This window comes from Hipposideros armiger, unplaced genomic scaffold (genome assembly GCF_001890085.2).
Source record: "Hipposideros armiger isolate ML-2016 unplaced genomic scaffold, ASM189008v1 scaffold_35, whole genome shotgun sequence".
NCBI classification, from domain to species: Eukaryota; Metazoa; Chordata; class Mammalia; order Chiroptera; family Hipposideridae; genus Hipposideros; species Hipposideros armiger.
In genome coordinates, this window is record NW_017731385.1 from 5,376,347 (window position 1) to 5,394,429 (window position 18,083).

At 43.2% G+C, this 18,083-nt stretch overlaps 1 protein-coding gene across 1 annotated transcript in view; it reads left to right on the forward strand.

Annotated features, from left to right (window-relative positions):
- The window catches only part of LOC109380366 (leucine-rich repeat serine/threonine-protein kinase 1-like), a 40,310-nt gene extending 23,781 nt beyond the window's left edge, over positions 1–16,529 (forward strand). Inside the window, exons 3-4 of the mRNA XM_019637850.1 lie at positions 15,776–15,939; positions 16,521–16,529. Coding sequence (XP_019493395.1) covers positions 15,776–15,939; positions 16,521–16,529 — 173 coding nt within the window. The remainder of the gene's footprint in view (positions 1–15,775; positions 15,940–16,520) is intronic.
- The last annotated feature ends 1,554 nt before the right edge of the window (positions 16,530–18,083 follow it).

Here is an 18,083-nt window from a genome sequence, read left to right on the forward strand (position 1 = left end):
GGTGACCACTGTACTGTTGTCTGTGTCTTTGAGGGAAGTGAAAGCAAAAATAAATGATGGGACTACATCAAACCCAAAGCTTCTGCATATCAAAAGAAACCATCAACAAAACAAAAAGGCAACCCACTGAATGGGAGAAGGTATATTTGCAAATGATACCTTTGTGGCTTTTCTTTATGTGTTTCCCCTGACATGTGCCGTCCTGTCTAGAGTCGATGTCCAGGCATTTGGGGTGTATCTGACCTCACAAGCCCAGTAGGGTGCCCTGTGTCGTTCACTATTTTGCCTTGTAAAAAAATGATATAAACAAAACCACTTTAAAATAGAGTTGGAGCTGCCGTCCCAGAGGAATTGCCTTGCACGTCTTATACCTTAAACCTTTGGAATGTTAAAATGGCAAAATAACCCCTGTACTGCACCAAAAGCAAGACTATGTCTCAAACAACTGTTTGCGAAGATAACAAGAATGCAGATAGTATGACTACCGGACTGATGGCTACCAGGCTGAAAATTAAAAGCCTTGTTTAGAATTAGCATCTCTGTATTAGCTTATCTGCACCAATAGAAATGCCTTCCGATGATCTCATTGGTCCCCTCCCCTGCCTGCGTTTCCTAATGGGAACGCTATTTAGCTTTCTTCCTGAATCAATGCTTCCCGGTTAGCTATTCTTTTGGATCTCAAATAAATGCTCATTGCCTGTGACTTTGGCCTCTGATTTTTAGATCAACAGCCTCCACTCACATCTGACCCCAAGCTCAGTAAGTAAGACTCAGAAAACCACCAGCTTGTCCATTTGAATTGACATGATTTATCTCAGATGCTTGAGGAGTAAGATGTGAACCCCAGACTTCACAGTTTTTAGACACTGGCCAAACTTCTAACTTCATTTCGAATACCCATAATAACAGCTAGCTTTTATCTAAAGCCCCCTGAGGGTCAGGGAGTGTTGTGAGAGCACTTCCCATACTGTCACTCATCTTAACTGCACAACCACCCCTATAATGTGGGTGCTAACATCATCTCCAGGAAACACAAGGGGGCCATGTAAACATGCGTGCCCAGCTGGGTGCAAAAGGACGGTGACACGGCTGTCACACTCCGCTTCTCTCCATGGCTCTCTGTGCACCGGAGCCTCCTGCCCCAACGGTATGTATGACTAAGTCCTGGGATGCTTTTGCAAATCGGAAAGCCCCAGAGTATTTTCTTGACCTGACATAAACCCTACCACTGTTGTGCTGAAGCGGCCAGACTCCAGAGCAGGTGGGGTGCCAACTGGGCCGCAGGGCCAACATGGAGCAAGAAGGGCCAGCAGGCATCTTTCTCCTCTTTTACCAGGAGAAATCTGTGCCCCTGTGGCGCTTCTGAATGATGCCACAGATGGGCAGGATCATAGGTGAGCCCCTTATGCATGCGTAGAGTGCTCTGGAGGTCCAACACATTGAATTCAGGCAGCTTTTAATGAGCACCTGCTGTGTGTATGGCACAGCATTAGGCACATATGACATGTGTAAACAGAACCCACCAGGCAGAAAGAGGGGCAGAAAGAGGCCGACAGATACCTCACGAGGGGGACAGTCTTGGTCAGGCCAAGTGCTGGCAAAGGAGGGAGAAGGGAGCCCATGGGAAGCCCCCCAGTTCTCCCTGGGGAGCAGCCTCTGTGCTGGACCTGGAAGGAGGAAGAATGTGTTCATGAGCAGGGAATGGCGGGTGCTCCTTCCAGATGGAGAGACAGGAGTGAAGGTGGGGGATGGGGGCCTGGGGTCCCGGGGGGAAGTGAGTGCAGTGTAACCGCCTCATGGCTGCCTGCAATGGAGACGAAGGGGCAGGCCCCCTGGAAAGAACCCCCATTTGTGTGCCAGTCCCTTTTTTTCTTTTTTTTTGGTCATGCATTTTGCAACTTTTGTTTACAAGAAGATGATAAGATTCAAACATCTTAAATACTTGCCAAGACCATGCAGCTGTTAAGCTAGGACTCAAACCCAAGTCTTATCCTTTGAGTGCAGTTCTATTTCTGTCACCATGTGTTTTAGCGCAGTTCACGGCTCTCCGTAAAAGACACTACTGGAAAATCTGGGTGCCTCACCCTAAATCTCCCTCTAGATTGAGAGGTTTCCTTCCTTCCTTGTGCCCAGCGTTGCCAAGAACAACTCCAGTTACAAACTTTGCTTTGTTGACCTGGAAAGTATATCTTAAAACACTATTTCTTCATCATAGTAACAGAGGAATAACTGGAAAAAGGAGAAAGGGGAAAATTCAAATTCTACAACATAAGGAAAACCAATGTTATCTATCATTGGCGGGGGTGGGGGGGTCCTTTCCTTCGTGTCAGTTTTCCTGTGTTGTCCCTCCCTGCTCTCAATGTGATAAGCGTTTTAATTCTGTGAAACAACGCTGCAATCAGCACTTTTTTTTTTTTTTTTGGCATGGTGCTTTTTAAACGTGTAGTAGAATTATTCCCTTGGAGTCAGTGCCCCAGACTCAGGATGACTGTGACAAAGTGTGGCCTAACTCTCAGTGTTTTGGTTTATTTTAATAATTTTCTTTATATAAATTTTTTAAATTGGAGAACAGTGTGTTTTTCAGGACCCATCAGGCCCAAGTCAAGTAGTTGTTTCAATCTAGTTGTGGAGGGTGCAGCTCAGTGGCCCATGTGGAGATCGAACCGGCAACCTTGGTGTCACGAGCCTGTGCTCTAACCGACAGCTAACCCGCTGCCCCCTCCTCCCCAACCCTCAGTATTTATAACCCCAGGCATCCCCCCAAAGATCAGACTGACTTGATTTTTTTATATCTTCAGGTTGTACCATTTTATATTATTTGAAGGAGTGTTAAATAAAGGAACTGTCTTACTTCCGTGGGGTGTTTTTCCTTAGAGGATGGTTCTTCCTGCTTTATCAGGTCCGCGTCTATCTGCTGACCATGCCAAGCCTTTCGAGCATGGTTTCTGTTGTAGATGTTTAAAAGTAAAATCTGGGAAGAATGGAGCTCACATTCCAGCTCGTCCTGCCTGACTCATCAAGCTGTGTCCCTGGGGTCTAGCTGAACACCTAGTAGGCATTAAATATTTGTAGAATGAATGATTGGTACATAACCGAACTTTTGGAAGAGGAACTAAGTCTAAGAAAGAATTTGTCTTTGTGGCTCTGTATTTTTGTTTCTCTTTTTTCTTTAAGATTTTTATTGGGGAGTTGGGGGATGGGAACAGACAAGTTGCTGTCCTTTTGTTCTTCAGTCTAGTTGTGGAGGATGTTGCTTCACTGGCCCAAGTTGGCACCATCATTGCGCTCTTCCAGAGCGAGGCAGATCAGTTGCCGGCTTCTGGACGGCCGCTCACTGTGGCTGCTGGCCACTCACGCTGGCTGCTGGCCGCTCACGCTGGCTGCTGGCCACACACGGTAGCCCATGGTAACCCATTGCCACAGGGGCTGCAGCCTACGCCATCGCCGGCACCTCACGGCAGCCCAGCTCCAGGTTGAGCTGTTGTTCAGCATCTTAGCTGTGGAGGGCAGTGTCACTGGCCCTCATATGTGGGATCCGAACCGGGACCCTCTGGCGTCCCAAGCCAGCTCTTAACCAACGCGCCACTCGGCCAGCACTCTGTTTCTTTTTTTGCTGCTGCAGGCAATTGGTAGAGAAATTGGTTTTTCATCTAATGAGACAGGACCACCTCACCTTTTTTTTTTTTTAAAGTTAAGTTTATTGGGGGTAACATTGGTTAATAACATTATGTAAGTTTCAGGTATACAATTTTATAATACATCATGTGTATATTGCGTTGTGTGCTTACCACTCAAAGTCTAGTCTCCTTCCGTCACCATGTATTTGACCCCCTTACCGTCTTCATCCTCTCCCATCCTCCTTGGTAACCATCATACTGTTGTCTGTGTCTATGAGTTTGGTGTTTTTTGGTTGTTCATTTGCTGCTTTCTGTTTTATGTGAGATATAAAACAGAAAGCAACAAATGAACCACCTCACCATTTAACCCCCAGGCATTTGCCAAGCATGTGACGTTCCGAATAGCGTCCCATGCTAGGTTGGGAGGGCACAGCGTGGGAAGTGGAGGGTTGGGCACTGAAGGCAGGTGCTGGGGGCCAAGTCCCAGTTCTTCTGTTCGCAGCTGGGTGCGGGCAGCTTCTCGAACCACCCAGAGCACTGGTCATATCGTGGACGTGGTGATGAGAACCACTGTCTTGCATGGGAATCGAGAAGAGGTAGCTTTCTTAGAGCCTCTGGCAGTAATTCCTGATGTACTAAGTATTATCATAGACCATTTTATTTTATCTTTCGAAGTCTGAGACAGACACCTTTGCCAGTCACCATCCTGGGAGGTTTTCTTGCTCTGTCTTTTTTTTTTTCCCAGAGCAACTTGGTCTGCCGACCTGTAAAGAGTCCCTTCAGTTTAGATAATCTCGTCAAAGAACTGGTTCGTTAAGTCAGGTTGAGAGGAGTTCATTTGGTGCTGAATACACTTCCTCTTTTAGTTTTATTTTTCTTAATTTCAAAATGAATACAAGTTTGTTGGGGGCAGAGGGAAGGCGGGAAATGGTATTGGAAAACACAGAAAAACACAAATAGAAAAAAGTCTCCAGTCATTTCATCTGCTGGGGGCAACTGGGGCTCTCATGTATGTGTGTCTCCACAGAGAGACAGACAGACAGACTGCATTTTTCTAAACAAAAATAATAGACTATATTTATGAGAATCTCTTTTTTTCCCCCCAAGGCATTTTAATCACACGTAAATCTACCAACCTGGAATAAATTCTTTCCCTTTGCTTATTTTCAAATGATGTCAGATAATGTTGTGTGTTACGTGTTTTTTCCATGATGGCTCACAGCCTGTGCCCTATAGCCCACCGTTTTAGCATAATGTTAGCTAAATATTTTTCGTACTCCTCAGTTTTCATTATTATCGGTTTTAAAGGCTGCATAGTAGTTCCTCACGCTGAAGCACCTCGAGGTGCCTTTTAGTCAGCCCGGGCTGCTCTGTAACGAATCGCCACAGACTGGGCGGCTTAAACAGCAAGCATTTACTTCTCACAGTTCCAGAGGCTGAGAAGTTGAAGATCAAGGTGCTGGCAGATTCTCTTCCTAGTGAGGGTCCAACTCTTGGTTTGCAGATGGCCACCTTCTCCTTGTATCCTCATATGACAGCGGGAGAAGGGCGGGGGCAAGCAAGCTCTCTCATATCTCTTCTGTAAGGGCACTAATCCCATCATGGGGGCTCCCCCCTCATGACCCAATCACCTCCCAAAAGCCCCACCTCCTCAAGCATGCACAATGGGGGCCAGGATTAAAATGTATGAATTTCGGGGTACACAAACATGCAGTCCATAACAGGTCTTAAATCGGAAAGCAGACTAATGGAAATTCTGTGTGCTCTGGGACCAGAAAGAGCCACTCCCACCCTTGCCCCTGCTTCTTGCCAGCTCTGTCACCGTGAAAAGGGTCTCTCTCTTGGCCTCCCTCGTCTGTACAAGGACAGCCATGGCACCTACACATAGCGTTGCTTGGAGCATCAAATTAAATGACACAAATCCAGCACCAGTCAATGCTGGGCACCGAGGCATTTTCTTTCCTGTAAGCCACTCCCTAATTCCCTGACACTGGCCCGTTACCTGGTTGGTGGGTTCTTCTGTCCACTGTGGTAGGCTACTCTGCAGGGTGCAGCGGAATGCTGTGTCACATTATTTCTGCACGTTATTTTGGCGAAACCTCTCCCTGGGTCTTGTTATGTAGTATTGTACTTGCTTTGTGAAATATCACACCATTTGCAAGGCCTTCCACAATGACAGGTGTACCCATATCACCACACCCTGGCCAGCCATGGACGTTAGAATTCACTCAATCTTTCACTATGTCAGGTGGACATCACATGGTACCTTCTGATAAACTGCATTTTTTTTCCTTAAAGAAAATAGTACTTTCCAGTGTGATGTGTTTGTAGCTAAAACTGCCCATCCCCCTTTTGTTAAGAAAAAAATTCATCTCCAGTGATTAGGAAATGTACAGAGAAGGTTCCCATCTGAGCTGGGAGGTTTTGCTGGTCTGAGAAGCGCCCGGCCTCCGTCGCTCGAGTGCTGTTCTGTGAGCCGTGAGCCAGGCCCCTGGTGAAGGCCACGGCTGTCTGTGCTTTCTTTTCTGATGCCGCCCAGTCCAAGTGGCGCAGTGTGTTGGGGCTGAACGTTAGCCATCTGGAGCCAATGAGGAATTACCAAGGGTCACCCTGGGGTTCATGTCGCCCTCCACAACCCCCAACTTCTGCATCTTCCCCGAAGAAGTGAAGGGTTGGATTTCACCGTAATTCGACCCACAGATGAAAATTGCTGCTGAGGTTAAAACTCTAGAGTGATAGCTGGCAGAGAAAGAAGCATCCTTCCAGCTGAGGGCCAGTAAACACACAGCTTCAGAGGGCGAGACCCCCAGCGCCAGAAGGATGGTACCACCAGGGAGGGACAGCCCCCTTCCCCGATGCTTTGGCCACATGGGGACTCGGTGGAGGATGGCGTGGGAAGGTCGTTGAACAATTATGACCAGGTCAGTAGCATCTGAAAGTGTACTTTTGTGTCTTCTGCGGTGAACAATGGGGGTTTGATAGATAGATTCTTTTTTACTTTTTGCTACTCTATTGAATGTAATAAAAATATTCATGGATGTGCAAGGAACATGTTAGTATCTTTTCTAGGATGTTCAGAGGATATAGCACAGATGCTGAATCAACAGACAGCATTCTCCTTCCGTTGTACATGTTTTCTCTGGCGGGGATGAGAGAATTAAATATATAATATTTATATAGCATATATAGTCATGGAAGAAGCCAACATTTACATCTTATAGAATTAAAGTCATTTTCACATTACCTCTCCATTGTCTTATATTTGTAGGGGGGGAAAAACAGTAAAGAGAATTTTATTCTGGGTATTGGGTCAAGAGAGATCATTTAACAAATATTGTTCTAGAAGGAAAGGTAAGAATGTCTTCTTAGGTTAGACTGGCAGAACAGACCCAGAATCAACAGACAAAGGAAGAGTTTCTTTAAGGCGGTGAAAGCTACAGTGAGCTGTTGGTGTAAGTGATGCGCCTTTTACAGACAGACATCCCTCTACAATATTCATGGGATCCTGTTTTATTACTTCCCTCAGATAAAAGAGAAAAATAATTTTCAACAATTTTCCTGTCATCAAGGCATTTGTCTTTCTCACCCCTGAAATGACAGAAATGACATTTAGAGGTTGAGTCCTTGACAACTAAAAACATTTCTCCTAGATATGGCTGGATATGTGAAACGTACTGTGTTTTTGAAAATGTTTCTTTATACATAGAATTGAAAGTGATACCCAGGACTGTGTGATATCCTGGTCCCACAGGTTTTTAAATATTTTTTCAGCCAAATACTTCTTCGTACAATGAACTTTAATGTATCACCCATATCCAGCTCATTTAAATGCCAGGCTCTGTAGATATTAATGTTTATTCCCACCCAGGGAATAAATAAAGAATGTTCACGTATCTTTTCCCTGCTTATTGTAAACGTGTCTTGTGTTCTTGAATAACTCTTCATGTACTGAATCCATAACCCAGCCAGCCACCACTTTTATAGTGTCCGCTCACGAGTTCCTACTTCTAACTGATAGCCCCCTAAAACCAAACAAGCAACACCAACCAAACTTAAAAAAAAAGCAAAAAACTGTACTACTGGTTTCCCCTTCCTTCTTTAGTTACATACTTCATTAAACATATTAACTAGGCATTAAAAGCAAGTGAGATGCCTGTTTGTAGTTTACACGTACATATATATACACATAGGTATACACTGAATTTTCAATGCTGTACAGGAAAATAATGATACGTTGTAATAAGAGAACAAAAAGGAATGTTTTTTTCTCATTCCAGTGTTCTCTTATTATTTTCCTACTACTTCTAGTTACTTATTTGGTATATTAATATTTTATTGACATAGAATCAGTTTGGGGGGTTATATTTTTAATATGAATTTTAAATCTGTATTGGCAAAATATTCAGAACTGTGATGTTTCACTCTAAAAGAATAGAATTATGGGCAATCATTGATGAATAGGCTCAAAGAAATAACTGAATAATCACAAATAGTAGAAATACATTCCCCTGCTCTCAGTTTAAATCAGAGGTCACCAAGTCTCAAATACAAAACTGGAGTATTTTTTGGTGGAAAAAATTGCAATAAAAGTAAAAATGTACCTCTAAGAACAGGTGTCTGATGTGGGGAGGAGAGGCTTTAGCCTTTTACGTGACGTATGCCTGTGTTATTGAATTTTTTTCAGTGAGAGTATGTTCCTTTATTACTTGTGTAATTTCTTTAAAGTCTTAAATAAAACAGTCATTTAATTCCATTAAGGGGAAGTTGGGAAATAAAGAAGAAAAATATTTTCTAGTCCAATCATCAATTCCCTCCCAGCCCATCCGAATCCGTATCACTATCATCCTTTTTCTTTCAATTAAATTATATGTAACCATCCTCTATAATTTCAGGGAATTAAGTGAACTTGGAAGATTAAATTAAGTGCATATTCATTAACTGATATTTTCTCATAATGTCCATCCAACAATTTGATTGGACCAGATCCCCCAGGCTCTCGGGGTCAGTGAGGATAGACATGCGTTGTCCACGCAATTTAAGAAAAACGGATTCAAAACTGGAATCACCACCACACTGAGAAAATACAAATAGAACTGAGCAGATTCTTGGTTTTCATTATATCATTTACTCCACATACATTCTATTATTTAAAAAACAAGTTAAAATAAAGTCACCTTTGTACCTTTACATGCACCCTGTGTCCTGGGTTCCACTTTCTAAATGTCACTTACTTGGGCCTAAAGGTTAACTGTTTTTATTTATGTTCCTAACATGAACAGAAGAGGTTACTTTATACCTGCTCAGGCATACACACACACACACACACACACACACACACACACACACACACACACACACACACGTCTTTTACGGAGATAAGGGAGATGTTTGTTTAATTCTGAAAGACGACCAATGGCATAATTAAGTGCCCCTGCTGATGGATGGCGAAGCCTTGATTTTGTGTCCTTCTCGCCCCTGCCCGTGGCCTTTTTCCCTCCAGCCTGCTTTCAACTGTCCCAGGGCCTCTGACTGTAAATAATTAATAGAGACTATTATGTGTGATGGGAAGCAAAGCTGCCTTATTCACATCTATAACCACTTACCCACTAAGCACTTTTCTGAGTCCTCTTTCCAGAAGTACACAGTAAAAAAAAAAAAAAACAAAAAAAAACCCCCCCAAAAAAACAACCTGGTAATTTCCATGCAGACGCAGTGATCTTGCCTTGGTGTTTCTGCAATGATGCAGATTGTGACACTCATCCACTTACGTGGATTTTCAGAATGGTTGCTTGTGAAATGGTGCAAACCATGGCTTAGTGTGAGCTGTGAAGACCTTGTATGTTATCAACAGCCTTTACTGTAGGCAGCTTGTCTCTGCCTTTTGAAGGAGCAGGATTTTTCTGGCCTGCTGGTGGAGTTCCTTCAGCTCATATGCCGTATGGCCAGCCCTATGTTTAGCGGGACTATTTTGATTGACTTCTCCCAATATTTTGTTATGAAAAATTTCAAACATACAGTAGAGTTGAACTGAATCATGTACATCCATGTACCCACCACCTAGAGTCTACTATGAACATTTTATGAAATTGCTTGCTCACATTTCTGTCTGTCTATCCATTCCTCTATCCATCCATCAATCCATCATATTCTTTTTTTTGCCTTTCACTGATTTGTTTTTTACAGCATAGTGGTTAGATATTATATAATTTAAGAAGTGATCCCCCTGACTAGTCCAATACTCATCTGACACCATACATAGTTATTACAATATTATTGACTATATTCCTTATGCTATACCCTACAACCCATGTCTACTGTGTCACAACCAATTTGTACTTTTTAATCCCTTCCCCTTTTTCACTCATCCCCAACCCCCCCTCCTATCTGGTAACCATCAAAATGTTCTCTGTATCTATGAGTTTTTTTCTGTTATGCTTGTTTATTTTCTTCTTTAGATTCCATATATAAGTGAAATCACATTGCATCTGTCTTGCTCTGTCTGACACTCCACTCAGCACAATTCCCCCCCAGGTCCATCCATGTCTCTGCAGATGGCAAGAACCCATTCCCTTCCCTGGCCAAGCAATATTCCATTGTATATATGTACCACCTCCTCTTTATCCATTCTTTTATCGATAGACCTCCACATCTTGGCCATTGTAAACAACGCTGCAATGAACATATGGATGCACATGTCCTCTCAAAGTAGCATTTTGGGCTTCTTCAGATAAATACCCAGAAGTGGGATTATTGGTTCCTTCTTTGTCTCTTGTTATAGCCTTTTTTTTAGAGTCTATTTTGTCTGGTATAAGTATTGCTATCCCAGCTTCTTCTTCTTTTTTTTTTTTTTCAATTTTCATGAGATATCTCTTTCTCCAATCCCTTTACTTTCAGTCTGTGTGTGCCTTTCAATCTGAAGTGAGTCTCTTGTAGGCAGCATATGTAAAGGTTGTGTTTTCTTATCCATTCAGCCACCCTATCTTTTGTTTGGAGCATTTAGTCCATTTACATTTAAAGTTGTTGATAATATGTAGTTACTGCCATTTTATTATTCATATGTTTTATCTTTTTTTTTTCTTTTTTTCTTAGAGAAGTCCCTCTAAGATTCCTTGCAATTCTGATAGTTTGGTGGTGATGAACTCCTTTAGCTTTCTCTCATTTGGGAAGCTCTTATCTACCCTCTGAGTCTAAATGATGACTGTTAGGTAAAGTAATCTTGGTTGTACCTCGTTGCTTTTCATCACTTTGAATATTTCCTGCCACTCCCTTCTGGCCTGCAAAGTTTCTGTTGAGAAATCAACTGACAGTCTTGTGGGAGCCCCCTTGTAGTTAACTAATTGCTTTTCTCTTGCTGCTTTTAAGATTCTCTCTTTGTCTTTAACCTTTGGCATTTTAATCATGATGTGTCTTGGTGTGGGCCTGTTTAGGTTCATCTTGTTTGGGACTCTCTGCACTTCCTGGTCTTGTATGTCTATTTCCTTCACCAGATTAGGGAAGTTTTCCATCATTATTTCTTCTAATAGGTTTTCAATCCCTTGCTCTCTCTCTTCTCCTTCTGGTACTCCTATGATGCGAATATTGGTTGCTTGATGTTGTCCCAGAGGCCTCTTAAACTGTCCTCATTTTTTGGATTCGTTTTGCTCTTCTGTTTTCTGCTACCTTATCTTCCAAACTGCTGATTCTGTTCTCTGTTTCATCTAATCTACTGTTGATTCCCTCTACTATGTTCTTCATTCCAGTTATTGTAGTCTTCATTTTTGACTGGTTCTTTTTATGCTTTCTATCTTCATTTTTATGTTTCCTATAGCTTGGTTGAAGTTCCCTCTGAGACCATTATGTGTTTGGAACTCTGCATTTGATAGATTGATTGTCTCCAGTTTGTCCAGTTCTTTTTCTGGAGTTTTGTTCTGTTCTTTTATTTGGGAAATGTCTCTTTGTCTCCCCATTTTGGCTGCCTCCATGTGTTTGTTTCTATGTATTAGGTAGAGCTGCTATGCCTCCCAATTTTAGTAGCGTGGCCTTATGTAGCAGGTGTCCTGTGGGACCCAGTGGTGCAGTCTTGCTGGTCACCTGGGCCAAGTGCTCCAGGTGTGTCCCTTGTGTGGGTTGTGTGTGCCTTCCTGTTGTAGTTGAGCCTTGGTTGCTGTTTGCACATCATTGGGAGGGATTGACCCTCAGGCTGATTAGTTGTAACAACTGTCTGTGACTACAGTGGAGGAGCTGTTGTGCTGGGGCTGACCCTACAGAGCAGGGTTCACTTTAGCAGGGCTCTGGTGTCTGTGCAGTCTGCCTTTGGATGTGTCATCCTTCGCCACAGCCTGTGCCCTGCCTGGGGCTGCCTGGTATGAGCCACAGAGCAATCTGCAGATGACTGTCACCCACACTGGGCTTGGAGGTGCCTTGAGAGGCCAATCTGTGTACTGAGACCAGCTGTCACTAGTTCTGGGCTTAGGGCTGCCCAGCCAGAGGTACAGGACATGCCGAGGCCAGATGCTTCTGATTTGGATTTTGTGAACCTTTGAGAGATTTTTATGAAAGTCTGACACATGAGCCAAGGCAGATTGTTTGTACGGAAAAGCCACTGGAAGCAACTTGGGTGTGCCTGCAAGTTGGGTGGGGCAGGGCCTCAGGGAATCACTACGTCAGGGCAGATGAAAGGTGATAGCCAGTTTGATGGAAACTCAGATGTGATAGCTGCCTGTAGCTGCATGCTTAGTGGGGGAGGGCGCAACAAAGGAACAACGGCTTCCACCAGCTCCTCCATCTGGGAGAAAGCTGCCCCTCCATCCTTGTCCTGCAGCCAGATGAATTGTCAGTTCCTCCCCATATGTCCCTGTCATCTTTCAAGCTGCTCATCCAGCACTGGAGTTCAGAGCAAGTGAGTCCGTCAGTGAGTAAGTCCATACATGGGCCCTTTAAGAGGAGTAGCTGGGACTCCAGCCACCCTTGTGTCACTCAGCCACCGTTCCTGCTGGTTTTCACGGCCAGAAGTTATGGGGACTTCTCCCCCGGGCACTGGAACCCTGGACTGGGGAAGGACTGGGACCTCTCGATCCTCAGGGTGTACCTCCACAGCTGGGATATCCCTCCCAATTTTTAACTACCACACAAAGTGTGGGACTAGCCTATTCCACATCTCTGCCCCTCCTACCAGTCTTGAAGTGGCTTCTTCTGTATGTCCTTATTGTAGAGCTTCAGTTCAGCTAGACTTCAGGCAATTCTCAGTGATGGTTGTTCAGTAATTTAGTTGTAATTGATGTGGTCCTGAGAGAAGTTGAGCAGTGCGTTTACCTACCCTGCCGTCTTTAACCAACCATTTTAACACATTTCAAAGTAAGTTGGAAACACCTGTGCACTTTACCATCAAATGCTTTAGCATTCATATTATTCAATATTGTTTATAGTGTTTTAGGTAATATTTATATAAAGTAAACGGTACATGTCTTCATTGAACTGTTTGATAAGTTTTGAAATAATAAATAAATAAATGTAATGAAAACACCATCAAGATACTGAACCATCACCAGACAATTTCCCCATGCCCCACCCTGGTTAACTTCATGTTTGTTTCTACCCCCAGGAATCACTCACTGTTCTGATATTTTTTTTTTCATCCATAGATTAGAATCCTTCTGTGCAATCATTCTTTCACTCAGCATCATGTTTTGAGATTTCTATCAGTTACTTCATGGATCAGTAGTTTATTCCTTTTCACTGCTGAGTAGTTACTAAACCACCGTACCTAGTTGTTTGTCCAGTCTGTTGATGAACACCTGTGCTATTTACAATTTGGAAATACTATGAATAAAGCTGTTATGAACATTTTTGGGTAAGTTTTTAGGCATTTCTGTTGGGTAAATATCTAAGAATAGAACTGTGGGTCATAGGGTAGGTGTATGTTTAGTTTTATAAGAAACCACAGACTTGTTTCTAAAGTTACTTGTATTCTTTTGCATTCAGACCAATACGGTATGAGTGTTCTGATTGTTCCATATCCTCTCCAAGTTGTTGAAATTTTTAGTAATTCTGGTGGGAGTGGAATGGTGTCTCTTGGTGGTTTTCATTTGCAGTTCCCTGATGACTAATGATAGTTCTTTGAATGTCTTTCACTGTTCAAATCTTTGCCCATTTTTACTTGAGTGTTTGCCCTTTATTGCTGAGTTGTAGAAGTTCTTTTTATATTTTAGATACCATTCCCTTTTTTGGACATATGTTTTGCAAATATTTTCTTCCTGTATGTATCTTGCCTGTTTATTTTTAAATGGAAGATCAATCTTTTGATGAGCAGAAGTTTAAAGTTTTGGTAAAATCTGGTTAGCAATTTTTCCCTTCACAATTACTGCTTTCCGTGTCCCATCTAAGAAACCTTTGCTTGCTCTCAAGTCATGAAGTATTCTCCTATTTTTTTCTAGAAACTCCATGGTTTTAACTTTTATGTTTAGATCCATGTTCTCAAACTAATTGGTGTGGTGAGAAATAGGGCTCAGAATTTCTTTTTATTCAAGGTGGATGGCCAGTTGTCCCAGCATCATTTGTTGAAAAACTTTGCTTTTCTCCTTGTATTGCTTTGGTGCCCTTGTCAAAAATCAGTTGGGTGTACAAGTATGGGCCTGTTTCTCAACTCTTTTTTGTTCCATTGATCTGTTCATCTATACCAGTACCACACTGCCTTGATGACTGTAGCTTCATAGCAAGACTTGAAATCAATAGTGTGTGTCCTCCAATCCTCTTCTTTTTAAAGATTACTTTGGATATTTTCAGTCCTTTGAATTTCCATACAAGCTTGAGAATCAGATTGTCAATATTCTATAACAACAACCAAAAATCCTATTAGAATTATGGTTGGGATTCTAGTGTATCTATAGATCAAATTGGGGAGAATTGACATCTTACAATGTTGATTCTTCTAATTTATAAGCATTGGGTGTTTTTTCATTGATATAGGTCGTATTTAATTTCTCTCAGCAGTGTTTTCTAGTTTTCAGGGTACTGCTCTTGGCCATCTTTTGTTAACTATTTCTAAGCATGTAATTTTTATGCTATTGTAAATAAATTAATTTTTTTCTAATGTTAGCTTCTATCACGTGATCTGCTTTTGTGATGTGAATGTTTGGGCTAACCTTGCCAGCATTTACCTTTCAGACAAACAAACAAACAAACAATCAAACAAACAAAGTTTTATTTATTCATCCCTTCAAAGAGGCAGCAGAGATATAGGGTGTGTTTGGCCCCCACCTGAGAGCCAGGGGACCAAACTTCAGCCTCAGTTTGCCCCTTACTGACTGTAAGTGTAGCCAAAAATGGTAGAATTCCCTCCCTATTTCTGCTGTCACTGAACACAATCAATTTAAGTCCTCATTCTTCGAAGTGGTTTCTGTAATATCTATAGAAATAAAGCTATTAACTCTCGTTACTAATAAATTTGCAAATGTGGTAGAAGCCTTGAATTTTCTACCCAGAAAAGTGTATACATATGTGCACACACACAGTTTTATGTACAAATCGAGGATGTGCAGGCAACCTCTGAAGCCTGTTCTTCAGCCTTTTGAGGTCCACACACCCCCTTTTCAGGAACCCCTGTTCTGGAGTGGGAGGTTCATGAGGTTAGGGGCTGACTTCCTTACCTTCTGCATCTTCAGCGCCCAGCACGGGATGGAGTGAAGGCTCCGATTCTGAACCCCACACCCTTTGTGGGGTTTTCTAGACAGAAAGGGTATAGATTTCCATACCCTCAGGATCTGACCTTTCTTCCTCCACTAGATATCCCCCTGAGCGACACAGGACAATTTGTCTGGACCACCAGCTCTCCCACCAAAGGCTCTGCTTCTCTGTTGCTGTCAGTGAGGTTAACCTGGCCATTCCCATCAGGCAGCTGCCCTGGGTGCCCTGGGGCCACTCCAGGTGACAGTCTTGACGCAGAATCCTCTCGGGCTGAGCCTGACTTCAGTGCCAGCCTCACGCAGAAAGTGCCTCCATCAGGGTGCAGGTCCCAGTGTCTGCTGTTCTTGGTGACACTGGCAGCTTTTCAGGGCGACTCCATTCTCTTCCTAAAGCCCCAGATTTAAGGCACAGACAGCACATTGTGCCCCTCTTTCGAATGACCCCCACGAGCAGCACCAGCCGGGATGGTAATATTGTGTGTGCTTCTGTCCACCCAGGTGCCGGGGACATGGGCAGCAAACTGTCCACGCCAGGCGGTGACCCCACAGCACGCTGCCCTGGGACAGAAGACATTCACATCGCATACAAGCAAGGAGACCCCAGCAGAGCCCGGCACCTGCTCAGAGAGGCTTGTGATGAGACCACATCCCAGCTGGAACGGGTAAGCTCAAAGCCGGCCCCTCCGGTCAAAGCTAGGGGCGCAGGCTGGACGAATGCTGCCACTCAGATTATCCTTTTGTCATCATCATAATCGTAATGGGAATTTTTTTTTATTGTGTTCTGGAAATACCTTGTTTCACATGTAAACTTATGAATGCCAATCATTTCTAGTCGACTTCTCTACCTGTCCTCACCTAAGGGGACTCCCACCTTCCCAGGGGACAAGGGAGGGGGTAACTGACATGTAAAGAACAAACTGTCAAGCTGAGGTTTGCTCTACAGTACTCTATTATACTTTTTTTTTAATATAAAAACAGCACATGCTCAAAAAAGAAAATTTAAAAATACATAGAAGTAGAGAAAAAAGAGCAAGAAAGTCACATGATCTAAATATGTACACCCCAACGATCCTACCTAATACTGTCAGTGTGTTTTCTTCCACTTGCTGGTCTAGCGCACGTCAGTGGTGTTGGTTCTCATTCACATACATTCATACAGTATGTATAGTTTTACCTTTGCTCACATATCAAATCAACGCTTTTCTGTCTGATTATCAACCCCTGATGTCCATCTCCTTTGAAGGCAGCATGATATTCCGACTGGTAGAGAGACTGAAACTTACCCAGCTGTTCTGTTTGGTTGGCTTAGTTCTAATTTTGGATTATTTGGATTATTTCTGGTTTTTTACTAATATAAATAATACTGTATTGAATGTATTTGCATAAACCTTTTTTTGTTATAAGGCTCTCTTCGTTGCAAGGGTTCACAGGAATGGTGAATGTGAGTCTAAACATGTTCCAAGTTTTGAACCATACACCAAACTTTTCTAAAAAGCTTGTAGAGCTCAACCCCCTGACCCACCAACGACTGGTGCGGACCACTGCCACATGCTTGTCCTTGTGGGGAATCCTGGTTGGTTGTTATCCTGGAAGCATTTACTGATGTGTTATTTGCCTTATTTTAAGTAACATAGGTTTAACATGTCTCCGTTTAGCTAGTAGTTAGAAATGATTCAATTCTTAAAGCGCCAGCCTGTTCTCAAACGTGCAAGAGTTTTGTGGGGTTGGGAGGGGAGTAAGTACAATGTGCTTGGGAATTACTGAGCGGAAGGCATTTTGGATTCTTCCAATTCTGAATTCACAGAGGATATGGCCAAAGGCCACCCTTTCATACAAGGAGAGATGGGTTGCCCACATGAGCTGGCCAGAGCCGCGGGCCCCTCGGGTAAGCATCCAGCGGCCTCCCGTAGAGATGGTTGTGCTCAGCAGACAGAGCCTGGAGTGCGTTCCTCCCTCTGCCCATAATAGTAGAATCGAGATATACTTGTGCATTCATGGGCTGGCCCACTTGCACACTCATTAGCATGGCTGCCTTCTGTGAGCTGGGCTATTATTTAAAAAACAAAACAAAAAATCCTAGCTGGTTGGACTTTGAGAAGATGTTTGAAGACAAGGATGGATAAATCTGTATTTTCATAAAAATGTAGAAATTTAATTCCAAAAATAGACCATAAAGAAGAGTCAAAGATTAATGACACACTGAGAAGGACTATCGCCATTGCCCTTAATTGACAAATAATTGTCCTTATTTCAAATCAATATGAAATAACACATTTTAAAAAAAAAAGGACAACAGAGTATGGACAACAGCAAAGTAAGCCTAAAGAAAACAGAAGGAATGAGATTATGAAAATAAGAGCAGAAAGCTGGCACTCAGAGCGAGTGAGTCATTCAGCAAGTCCGTGTGGGCCCTTTAAGAGGAGCGCCTGGGACTCGAGCTGCCCTCCATGTCACTCGGCCACCATCCCCGTTGGTTTTCACAGCCAGAAGTTATGGGGACCTCTCTCCTGGCACTGGAGCCTTGGGCTGGGGACCTGGTATGGGGCTGGGACCCCTCACTCCCTCTACGGCTGAGATGTCCCTCCTGATTTTTCATGGCCACACGTGGGTGTGGGACCAGTCCATTCCATGTCCCCGCCCTCCTTCCAGTCTCAAGGTGGCTTCTTTCGTGTGTCAGTTATAGGACTTTGGTTCCGCTAGACCTCAGGCGGTTCTCAGTGACGGTTGTTCTGTAGTTTAGTTGTAATTTTGAGGTGGTCATGGGAGGAGGTAAGCACAGCATTTACCTGTTCTATTTAGAAAACAT